General features: G+C 37.5%; 1 protein-coding gene across 5 annotated transcripts in view; it reads left to right on the forward strand.

The window, feature by feature from the left end:
• Window positions 1-832: 832 nt before the first annotated feature.
• The window catches only part of MACROH2A1 (macroH2A.1 histone), a 38,577-nt gene continuing 27,303 nt past the window's right edge, over window positions 833-12,106 (forward strand). For all 5 annotated transcript variants that reach the window (XM_082006206.1, XM_082006208.1, XM_082006207.1 and 2 more), the window contains exon 1: window positions 833-1,306. In XM_082006206.1, the coding sequence (XP_081862332.1) occupies window positions 1,135-1,306 (172 nt within the window). In that variant the 5' untranslated portion in view covers window positions 833-1,134. The remainder of the gene's footprint in view (window positions 1,307-12,106) is intronic.

Below are 12,106 nucleotides of genomic sequence, written 5' to 3' on the forward strand. Positions count from 1 at the left end.
AAATTTGCACATACTTGAAAATCTAGTTCTTTAAGGAAGGTGAATACACTTTATGAAACCTTTGGTGGATGCAGTTTTTCCTGGTTAGGAACATAATTATTCATGAGTGTAACAGTTCTACCACAGTTGTTCAAATGCCCAGTTTTTCGCAGTGAGCAGAGGGTTGTGTCAGTCTCCTTGCAGTTTAATGCGGAAGCTCTATTTTATGTTACCACACTTTGCGCCATTAATGGTACCAGGCTTAATCTGTTAGTAATTTCAGACAAGTAATTCCAAAACAAACTTAAATGAAATCATTTCTCTGGCATACATATTTGCTGTATAAAATGATGCCAAGATGTCGTGGTTTAGCCCCAGCCGGCAACTAAGCACCACGCAGCCGCTTGCTCACTCCCCCTCCCGCAGTGGGACAGGGGAGAGAATTGGGAAAAAAAACCCCGTGGGTTGAGATAAAAACAGTTTAATAGGACAGAAAGAGAGAAGGAAACAACAATGATAACAATAATAATACCGACAAAGGAATGTACAAGGACAAGTGATGCCCAATACAGCAATTGCTCACCACCTGGCGATTGATAGCCCGTCCCCGAGCAGCAATTTCCACCCCCTGGCCAACTCCAGTTTATGTACTGGGCATGACGTTGTATGTTAGGGAATATCTCTTTGTCCAGCCTGGGCCAGCTGTCCCGGCTGTGTCCCCTCCCAGCTCCCTGTTCACCCCCAGCCTGCTCGCTGGCAGGCCAGCACGAGAAGCTGGATTGTCCTTGACTGCTCAGCAACAACCCAAAACATCAGCACATTATCAACAGTTTCTCATCCCAAATCCAAAACACAGCCTCACACTAGCTTCTGTGAAGAAAACCAGCTCTATCCTGGCTGAAACCAGGACACAAGGTTACAATGGCAAGTAAGCAGTCTGTGTAAAATTATTGTAGGTTCTTGTGTATACTCTAAAAAGGCAACTTGTCTGTATGTTTTAGGCGCCCTAATGCATTGGCTACCCCAAAATACTGCTCTGTCTTGAAATTCAATATATGGTATTACAGCATCAGTCCTTACTGATAACCTCTTATCTTTTTTTTTTTTTTTTCTTCCTAATATATAGAGTGCTGTTCCAGACCCAGTACAGACAAAATGTCCAGCAGGGGTGGAAAGAAGAAGTCAACCAAGACTTCCCGCTCTGCAAAGGCTGGGGTCATATTCCCTGTTGGAAGAATGCTACGTTACATTAAGAAAGGCCACCCGAAGTACAGAATTGGTGTTGGTGCTCCCGTGTACATGGCTGCTGTACTGGAATATCTGACTGGTAGGTTTTGCTGAACAATGTGAAATAGCAGCAGTGAAAGTAGTAACACAATCTGAATTTGCACAGGAAAAAAAAAAATCCTCTGATTTATAGATTACTACAAAAGGTACAGCTGAAGTAAGTGCTATGCTGATCACACATCTAAGCCAAAATGAAGGTACACCCACCCCTGCCTCACAGCTTTGGCTTTTGTGCATTCCAGCACTGGATCTGCTTTGACCTATTGTGAACACTCTTCTTCCACATAGTAGGAATCCATCTGGCTGCCTAACATCAACGTGTATGGACTGGGCCGTCAGCATTGCAGTCCTGCCTGCTCCGATTTTGTGCTCGATGGCTTTGTTTGGATTATAATTGCCTATTAAGCATATACATTCCTCTCAAATAGAGAGCTTCTCGGTGTTTACACAGGGCAGAGATTGCTTACAGCATTGTTTAAACATTTTTGTTCAATTTACAGATCATTTTTGAGACTAAGTATGCTGTTTGCAATTTGTTTGGTTGAGTCTGTATATAAATGCACACTCGGTTCATCTGCCCCGCATCAACATAGCTTATTTGCTTACATTTGTAGTCCTTTCTCTGTTCCTCTCATCACATCAAAATGAGAACACCTTAAATAATTATCTCATCCTCACAATACCTTCTTGGAGGACAAAAGTATTATTTTTCCTCCATTTAGAAAGAAGCTTCAAAGGAAGAAAATGCTTTGCCCAAAGACATACACAATCAGATATGCAAGTAAAGATCTTTACATAGCAGTTCTCCTCTCAAATGAGACCCAAAATGTTGCAAGTTTACCTCACAAACAACATTATAAAAGTAGTCTTCTAATGGAAAATTAACCCCAACTGTAATAGCATCAAACATACAGGCTTTTTGCAATATTGGTTTGCTTAAAATATAATAAATTTTTTAAAAATGGATAGAATAAATCACCAGTTCAGTCACACTCGCATGGCCAGATTGACTTACTAGCATAGACATGTAGGCTAGGGATCTAGCAAAAAGCACAAGTGCTAGATGGATTAGTGTTTGGAGACAGATTCTGTTAGCATGACTAAGGAAAAGCTTGAATTGGATCTCATTTCTTCTAGCAGTGTTTCTTTTTACAGTGCCTCTGCTTAGGTCAGTGTTCTGGTTGCAGCAGGTTTGAGCATTTCAAGGGACAGTAGTCTTTAAGCTATAATGGTGCACTGAGTCCTGAGGAAGAGATACAGTTCATTCTTTCGTTGACTTAAGCATGAAGTAGCAAAGCGTGTGGTTTAACTTTGCTGGGAATATTTAAAACCAAAGTGACCTGACTCTTAAGACAATTTTAGATACACCTTATAATGGATATTGACATTGGAGAACAGAAATAGGCTGATTTTTTTTTCTGTAAAGTTTCTTCTTCCCCTAAAGATGAAGATTGGTAACATCAGAGTCTAATTAATAGAGTGCTTGTTTTCTGTAAGATATTCATATTACATTATTGATTTTTTTTTCAGCCATCTAATATCTTTTTTTTTCTTCACATGTTTATGTCCATAGTTTTCTTTATTTGGACCTTTTCTCTAAAAGAATGCCTTTAAACTTCATACATGGCCTTAAAAAGTAACATTTCCTTCAGCTAGGTTCCTGCTTACAGCAATAACAACTCAAATAAAATGCTTCTTAGGGTGAAGGGTGCTTTGAATGCTGCCCTTTTAAAGAAACAGAACAATACAGCTGAGCTTAAGGCACTGCTAATGAGCAGCACATGTTATTGGTTAACTGTTTGATTTAAAGTGTTTACTGAGGCAGTGGTGGTTTATGCAGCAAAGAATGGGTTGGGGAAATAAAGGTGTTTCTTTAACTGCTGGTCATCTTGGGAAACTGTCTGAGGAGATTAACAACAACAACAAATTCGCACATGTTGCTTCTTTAGGAAAAAGAAAAAAGGGAGGGGGGAAGGAGAGCTAAGGGGAAAAGTACCCTTTTTTTTTTCTCCCTTTAAATATTTTTAGGCTGGTTTGGGTTTGGGGTTTTTTTTTTGGTTGGTTGGTTGGTTTTTTCTCTCTGAAGGCTATGTAGATGGTCCTGGTATCCTGTATCTCAGGATTTTCTTTCGTTCTTATGCATAGATGCATCTCAAAAGCACAGATACTCTTTTCTTTCCTTACTGAGTTAGTAATAATTTTACATTTTATGACTGTTTAAATCTGGTGGGTTTTTTTCCCTTTCTCTTTCTGTAAATTTTTCACGCTCTATATAGCATAGTTTTTTAGCCTTTAATGCTCAGTATGTTTTCTGGACTTCAGGTCACTCATCTTTTTCAGTATGATTCAGAAACACTCCCTTGAAATGGGATGCTTGGAGATTTTTGGTTTGACTTCTATTTACCTCTTGGCAGTGACTACCTCACAAAACCAGAGAAATCCTGACTTTTCTCCAGGAGAGTTTTTAAAGATCCTCATGTCAGCACATGATCTGAGACTAAATCAAAGCATTTCAACCATTTTAAAATAAAAGCAGGAACGTGACATAACGGGAAGGAGACCATGTGAAGTGGCATGCTAATAAACTGGCTAAATCAAAAAAGCAATTCTGTGCATCCAGGAAGGAAAGGAGAAACATAAAATATCAAAAGCAGTTGTAGGAAAGAAGAACTTCAGAAAAGACTGGGAGGGGAAATGAGAGAGACATGACCTAATAGAAAGGAACCTACTAAGGTTTGAAAACTAGTTCATGTGTGTGCAGAATATGGCGCTGGCTTTAATCCTTTAGAAGATGAGGTGCTAAATTTTGCTGGCCTTTGCTAAAGTTTAACTCTGATGTAAATCTGAAATTAGCCCATAATATGCTCAGATCTTGGATTTTGGTTTGGTTCAGTTTGAGATTTGAACTTTCGCAATGCTTCCAGCTGTTCAGATTTGGAGTTCTGTTCTGGATCTATCTGTAGTTATGACTTTATCCGCTTTGTACTTTGAAGGTAACTTACTGTTACCATGTATGTACTGCTGCTCATCAAAAGGTAAAAATACGTATTCTATAATTTCTTGTAACGTATGGGCCCATTTGTAATTTAAGCCCTTCTTCAGTCTTGTGCCCAATGAAGTGCTTTTCAAACTACATTTATGTTGTTCTCATACTTCGGTATTAGCATTTTTATACATGGTACAGCTCCACTAGCAGGAACATGCAGTGCTTTAGCACACAGGAATTAGTCTGGCTGCTTCAGCTGCTGTGAACTAAAAACTGTGCATCTTTGCTGTGCTGCTTTTCAGTCTCTTGGCTTCTGACAACTTTTTCTACAGGGGCTGGCTAGGATACATCTTCCCTGTGTTGTCTGTTATAGTAACTTCAAAAATATAATACAATACTTTTATTATTATTTAGATGCACAACTTGTCTTCTGGTCTTCAGCTAATAAAGTGGTTTTCCTTATCTTACATTTTAATATACTTGATATATAAACAGGTTGCACAGCGAGTATTTGCCTTCTCTTACTTAGTCACTAAAGGTTCTTGTTACCTACAAATAATACTACAAAATAATTCTCTCATCAGCACTCCAAGTTTATGCAGTTTGGTTTCTTAAGCATACCACTTGCTTATTCTTTCCTGCTTTTCATCTGAGGAAATAATGTGCAATGTCCAGTGTAAATAGGATACAAGTGCGTTAATGGGTGAATGTGCAGAAAGTACCTTTGAGTTCTTCTGATATTGAAGCAAGTGGATATACTTCCTTTCTTTGCTCTGGAGGAATAGTGTGGATGATGAAGAACTATAATGCATGGTTCTTATTTCTTTTCCTTCTTTGCAGTAGAAGTTCATGCAGTGCTGCCTATCTTGCAGCAATTAATATTTGATTAATTTCTGCTTATGCTGCAGAACTGATTTTAAGCATTATCAACTGCTTTAAGATGGCAAGAAGTTCAGTGTTAGTAATTTCTTTTGTCTTCTTTCCTTATCGTGGCATTTGTTTTACAATGGTTTATTGCCTATTTATCTTCCCTAATATGTACTTCAGAAAACTGCAGTCCACTCCTTATTTTCTCTGCAAAGTAGAACACCAGTATCAGCTTATGTCAAAAAACCCCAACAAACTAGGTCAGTCAGGAGGATGGCCACAGACTCCATTTGGGCATTTCAGCCACTCAGACGAAGTTGTATGGTTTGTAGTTGTCAGAACTGGTTCAGCCATGCATGTAATCAGATACGTTCCCTTCAGATGTATAGCTTGCACAAGTTCCAATATAGTCCAAACTTTCTTACTAACTGGAAAAGCCATTCCTTTGACATAAAAAATAGAAATCTCTTGAGCATATTTAAAGGTAGCAAGAACCAGGCCTGCAAGTGATTTCTGCTCCCCCTGCCCCCCATCATCTTCTCTACACTGTAAATAATTTTCAGTTGCCAAAATGTCATAACAAATGAGGAGAAGGAGAAGTTTATAAAACAGCAGGAGAACAGGAATACAGAGAAAATGAGACTTTGATTTATATTTGTTCTGTACATACTGAAGTAAGGTAGGAGAAAATGTTAAATGCCTGTTTTCTCCATTAGATTTTTTTCTCAACTGGATTTTTATTGCCTGTTGTGTACTGTTGATCATGTGTTATGTTAAAATGTAAAATAAGCACCTTTTGAATCCCATGGTTAGAATTGCATCTGAGGCATTCTGGTGCTTACCTGACTTTTTGTTTTTAGGCTTTCTGATGTCACCAGAATCCCTTAATGGAGGTTCATGTGCTGGAGCTCAGTTCGTTGCATTTTCATCTTGATTAATTTTCGATGTGGAAAACTTTCTTAAGCCAGCTGCTGATTGGCTGCAAAATGAAAGTCCTTCCTGAATGCAGTAAGTTTAACTGCTCACTTAGATGCTCACTTTCCGATGTGCAAGCTGATCAACTTGAACTGCTGTTCACCTCTTGTGTTCTGCTGGCTGCTGAAAATTTTTACACGGTCACAGAGGAAAACAATGATTTGCCCTGTTAGTCAAAGCAAATGTACTGATGAACTTCAGCTTGGAAGCAGAGGGGAGCTCAGAGGTCCACAGTAAAAATCATTAAGTTAAAAGCATATTCAAGTTCCAGGCATTCTGAAACTACCATAAATAATGGACCTTAGGGAACAATGAAATTTAAGAAGATAATTAATTGACAGTATCTTTTAGATACTATTGAAACGTGCATTCATTAGCAAGATACATTTCTTCTATTTAAACAGGCAACTTTAGAAACACTAATCCCTATTATGGTCTTGTGCCACAAACTGTGTCCCAAAAGAGGCTTAAAATAAATTAGGGGCTTGTAGGACTTGTGTCTTACTTGAGCAAGCATGAAACTACCTCTTCAGATCCAGTGTGGTTGGTTTTGATATGGATTAATACTGGACCTAAAATACAGCAGGGTTGTTCATGGCAATAGCCTCACAAGCAGAGATCTTTCAAAAATATTGTCATAGAAAAGCTCCTTTGTAACATTTCTCTTTTACAGAAGTGAGACTAAAATTGCTATACTTGTCAAAAGTGCCTCTTCAAATTTAAAACTTTGCATTATTTCTGAACTTATAAATGCATGACTCTGCTTCAAATGTATATAAATGAAGAGCTTGCTTTCACTGATAAGCCTCTCCTTGGCTCTGAGCCTGTAAACACTTACGTATGTGCCTATTTTAACTTGTAGTCCCATAAACTTCAGTGGATCTGAGTTACAAAAGCTAATGTGATACAAAATTACTTAGCCGATTAGGGTCCTAATGTATTCTCCAAGCTACACGGATCATGATTGACAAAAAACAATAAAACCAGAAGCAAATAATAAAAGCCCTAACAGTGCATACTGATATGTCAATATAGTCACTTATTTCAGAAGAGTAAATATGTATCAGAATTTGCATTGTGATGTGTGTCATATTCAGATAATGTACAAAATGCTGGCCTCGGTTGGTTTGTTTCTTGCATAATGGTCACCAAATTATTTTCTCCCTTGAAAATGTTAAATTTTAGTGATATTTTAATACCTTTAGGTCTAGAATTAAATACTTTTTATTCTAGTAACAGTCACTACATGTATTTTTTTGGCTAAGTTGCAAGAAAGTAATGACTTCTACTCTAAATTGCTGTTCAATTTAATACTGGTCTCGCCCTTTGTTTTGAAGGATGGAGTTAAAGTGAAGTGTAAAACAAAAATATGGCTGATTTTGCTACACGTTTTTTCTACCCTTATCTTTGTCTTAACTTGTGTCTCTTACAGATCCTTTTGTTGTTCTGACAGTTTAAGACTTTTCTTCTTTGGCCCTTTATTCTTGAGACTGACAGTTGTAGCACAAACGGCTAGAAAGCAGGAAGACATCTTACCTTTCTAGAGTTGAGTGCAGTTTCTTTCCTCAGATTTTCTCAAACTTTAGAAGTTCTTATACCAAGCATGCTTTTTTCCCCTTTTCTTTTTTCCATATGGATTATTTAAGAATGCCTGAGTTCAGATCACGCTGTGTGTTTGGTCTTCAGTCTTTTTTCCATAGTATATTTATCCCTGAATTTCTTTTGGGGATAAAATTCCATGTGGATTCTTAGGTGCAGTCAGATGGAATGCTCCATCCTCAATATAAACTTCATTGGGGAAAAGAAAATACAGGGGTTATACAGTGAAATACAATATTTTTTTAAAACAAGCAGGAGGTACTTTTCCTCCAGTTGCAAAAATGTTTGTGATGTAGTGAGGCTTGTTACTGCAAGATGTTATGGATACCAAACCATTCTGAATGGTTTCAGAAAACAATTAGACACATCCATAGAAATAAAATCCATTGGGGGACTAAACACAAAGGTGGCATTTCTAAGTTGGGAAACCACTAAACTGCACATGGCTGGAATCAGAGGGAATGTTCTGGAAAAATAGCATTTTAATTTTGCCTGTTGCTTTAATTCTCCTGAGCATCTGCTCTTGGGCACTGGCTGGGCACAGGATGGCAAGCTAGATGTATTTTTCGCTCCGAAGTTATAGCTAGTCTAAACGTTCACAGAACACCCAAAGTAATAGATTTTTTTACATGCTTTGCTCTCCAGATGTATATTTTTGCAAAAGGAGGTGTTGAGCAGGCTATATAGTCACTCCTATACTGCTTCTGTGAAGTAATGGGGAAAAATATTTGTAAATATTTTTCTTCTAAATAATAACAGTTGTATTTGTCTACAAATACGTTCATTTATTATGGCTTCCGTTGCTATCTTGATACAAAAAGACTTGATGTGGGGGAAAGACTTTGAGACAACCGCAATTTAATGAGTCATAATATTTTCAATAATAAACATTGAATCCCACTTCCCTCACTGTCAGAGGCAGTATCTAATAAAACCATTATCATCATCTGCCAGATCACATTGAAATGACTACACTACAAAAATGAGAGCATAGCATATATGGATTTGCATCGGCTTTGGTCATTGTTTAGTAAAGTCTTTGACACGGACTTGTATGCCTTGCTCCTCTTTGTAGGGGCATGGGTATGCGCACCCTTGATACACATATCCATTTTCTCTTTCCAGCCTAGGGTTTGGAGTCACTTCAGTAAAATCCAAAATTTCAATATAAAGTCCTCTCTTGGTTTTTTTTTCTTTTTTTTTTTTTTTAATAATGTTATTAATGTTCACTGAGTTTCAGTAGATGATTGGCATCTGCCACCTGACTTCTTTCATGTTTGGAAACGCATGTTCCTAACATGTGCCTGCAAAGGTCAAAGACTAAACTACGACCAAGTTTTAAGACATGAGTAGTCTCCTGTAGTCTGTAACAGCGAGACCAAAGTACACACGCTGCACTTGATCAAGTACCGTCTGGCAGCAGTTATATTAATCATGTTTGAGTACATTTCTAAGACATATGTAAACTGTTAGGAATAACAGCAAAGTGTAAACTGCTAGGTAGAGGAAGCTCCACTGGAAAAGAAGAAAGGCTCATTTGAGTTCGATCAGGATTCTTTAAGTCAGTGGAGAAGAAATAGGCTATCGCTTTTTAAATTAGTACCTGGGGTGTGACTGTTGTAATAAATAACATTTGAGATGAAATTCACTTCCAGGTTTCCCTGTAAAGTGAACTCGTGTACCTTTTACAGATCAATAGTAAACCAAGAAATTTAAAAAATCGGGAAGTTAAATAACATTGGATCTCCTACAAAAAAATAATGGATAATACTGAAGTGTAGAAAGGAACTGAAAAGAAGTGTGAGTCAGATCAGAAGGCTCTCAGTGGAAGTGGCTTTTGTGGCCTCAACTTGAGTTTTATGTAAACAGCAGTCTGTCATTGCCTCACAGAAATGCCAAACTTACAATAACTTGGCAAAGTTAACAGTTTCTCCTTTAAGGGGCCTAGTTTTGATACAGCTCAGACCCTAAAGACTGAAGGGTTTGGGGTTTTTTTTTTATCGCATCCTAAGAGAATGATTACCCTGTTGAGAGTTGAGGTTTCATCAAGGCTTGTTCAAAGCAGTAAAATTTCTTGAATTGATTTTCACTGCATCAGATTTACATTACTTTGAACCAAGGCTGAGAACTGTTTTACTGGAATGCGTAAGAGGGAAAGTGTTGTTGAATGATTCTACCGTCACTCTCACAACTGCAGATTCCAGGGGGATTGGGTGGAATACACAGAGAGAAGAATGCAGGAAACTCTTAGCAGTCTTGGTTGATTGGGGTTGATTGGGTTAAAACCTTCCGGAATCATGTAAAATGATTCTGAAGTCAATAAAATGCTGATGGAAGGATGATTAATTTAAACTACAATAAACAGACTCCTTGTCATGTAGTTGGCTTTGTAGCAAATACATATTTTCTCAGTGGAATTGTATCAACATTCATTTTTCTTTGATTTTTCTGGATGTTGGTGTCAATTTGCTTTTGAGGAGAGGCTTCAGAATTTTTTAGAAACTTTTGACTTGTTCCTGTTGGAACTTGCGTGTTCAGAAATTGGCCTTGTGTCAACACATCACCTGTTAGTTGTTAAGAGTTTAATTTTCAAAGCTATGATTTCATCTCCCTGAAGACAAGGTAGACAACGGGATTCAATGCAACAGCAGTGTTTTAGCTTGAGATGTAAACCAAAAACAAAAGAAAAACATTTTGGGGATGAACTCAGACCAGATTGAATCAAGTATTTACGTTTTGAAAGTATTATAGCCAGGAATGCGTGATAAGCTAAAGGCCTTGTCATTTAGGCTTTAAAGGAGTTTTATTCAGTAATGACCGGTAATATTTGGTTTGAAAATTAGGGTAAATGAACTGGAGCATTCTCCAGGAGTGGGAGAGTTCATTTGGTTTTGTTTCCATCTGTGTCTGCAGCTGCTACTGTGCCTGCTTTGTTTAGGTCTAATAGCAATTTGTTTCATTTCAACCTTGAGTTGAGTTCTTGTTCCAAAATCTGCAAGTGTTGTGAAATACCAAAGCAATGGTATTCAAGGCAGAGCAGTGAAACAGGGAAATGCAAATAATGAAATTGGGAAGTTAGACGGATGTCCAAGAGATGACCAGAGTCTCCGCAAGTAAAGGATGAGGAGCTCGCTCTGAAAACTTGCTTCAGGATGAGGTTTCTGTGGGGACTTCTAATACTTTTTGGTTGTGTTGGAGTAGGAAATGCCTTGAGAACAGCTTTTCCTGTGGTCTTATCTCAGGCTTAAGTACAAAGATATACAACCTGTTTTCTTTTCTCCTTTAAAAATATTTAACTGAACTTTTAAAAACCTCAGCAGAAAAAAACCAAACCAGTTTTGGTTCAAGTATTGAGAACAGGCTTAGACCAGTTTTCACCACCCATATCTGTCTGCCTAGTTCTAAACATGGCAGAGGATTTTTTCATTTGATATAAATGAGAGCTACATTTAGGCTAATTTTTTAGAGAAAATGTCTTAACTTTTAGAACTTTCTCTTCCCACTTTAGCCATTCACTTTAAAGATGACTGAAAAGAAGAAAAATATTGATCACAACTATATCTTTGAAATCAAATTGATTTGTTCGTATTGTAGTCAGACTCCCAAGGCACCCATCGTAACAGCTGCCCATACAAGAATATATCACATGCTGGCATTCCTACTTAATTTTTACTTTCCTAATTACACAATTCTCACGGCTTTTTCACCAGATTGTTTTATATCTGCAGTTAAAGCAATACATGTTGTGTTGCTTTTTTTGTTTGAAATTATTTAACAGCACAGAAAAAACCACTTGTGCAAATATAAAGAGTATCTCTCCATATTAACCTAAGATTTCCATATGTAGTAATTGAAGAATTATACTTTCAAAAGCTTATAACATTGAATAACTTGTATATTTTCCTCATTTTAAAAGAAAAAAAAAAAAGATACTTTGGTGTTCATTACTTCTGTAAAGTGTGTCTCATGGTTGCCTTTTGCCTGAGTGGTGGTGGTGCAATTATTCTCTAGGGGGGCAAATGCCTTGAGTAAATATATGAAAGGAATGGAATAGACATTATGCAACTTACATCCTTTTTGTGAGGCCGCATTTTTGTAAAATGTTCTTGTTTTGGTCTTCTGGCTGGATAAATACAAGCTGAGTGAATCCTGATGTCATAGAAGCTCTTAACATTTTCTTTTGCCTAAAATTTGCAAGGAAAGCTTTCTCTCTTGGCCCTGTTCAGTTGCAGGAGTTGATTTTTGAATGTCTCTCTTTTTTTTTTCTCCCCACTGTTAGAAAATTACCTCTAATGAAACAGAACTCTTCAATGACTCAAACCTTTGAACCTGGTAGAACAGCACTTCCAAAGATGGGTCTGACCTAAGCATTCAGATCCAATCTCAATTTTAAGTATTTTTTCCCACCTACTG

This window comes from Phaethon aethereus (genome assembly GCF_964289735.1).
Source record: "Phaethon aethereus genome assembly, chromosome: 14".
Lineage (NCBI taxonomy): Eukaryota > Metazoa > Chordata > Aves > Phaethontiformes > Phaethontidae > Phaethon > Phaethon aethereus.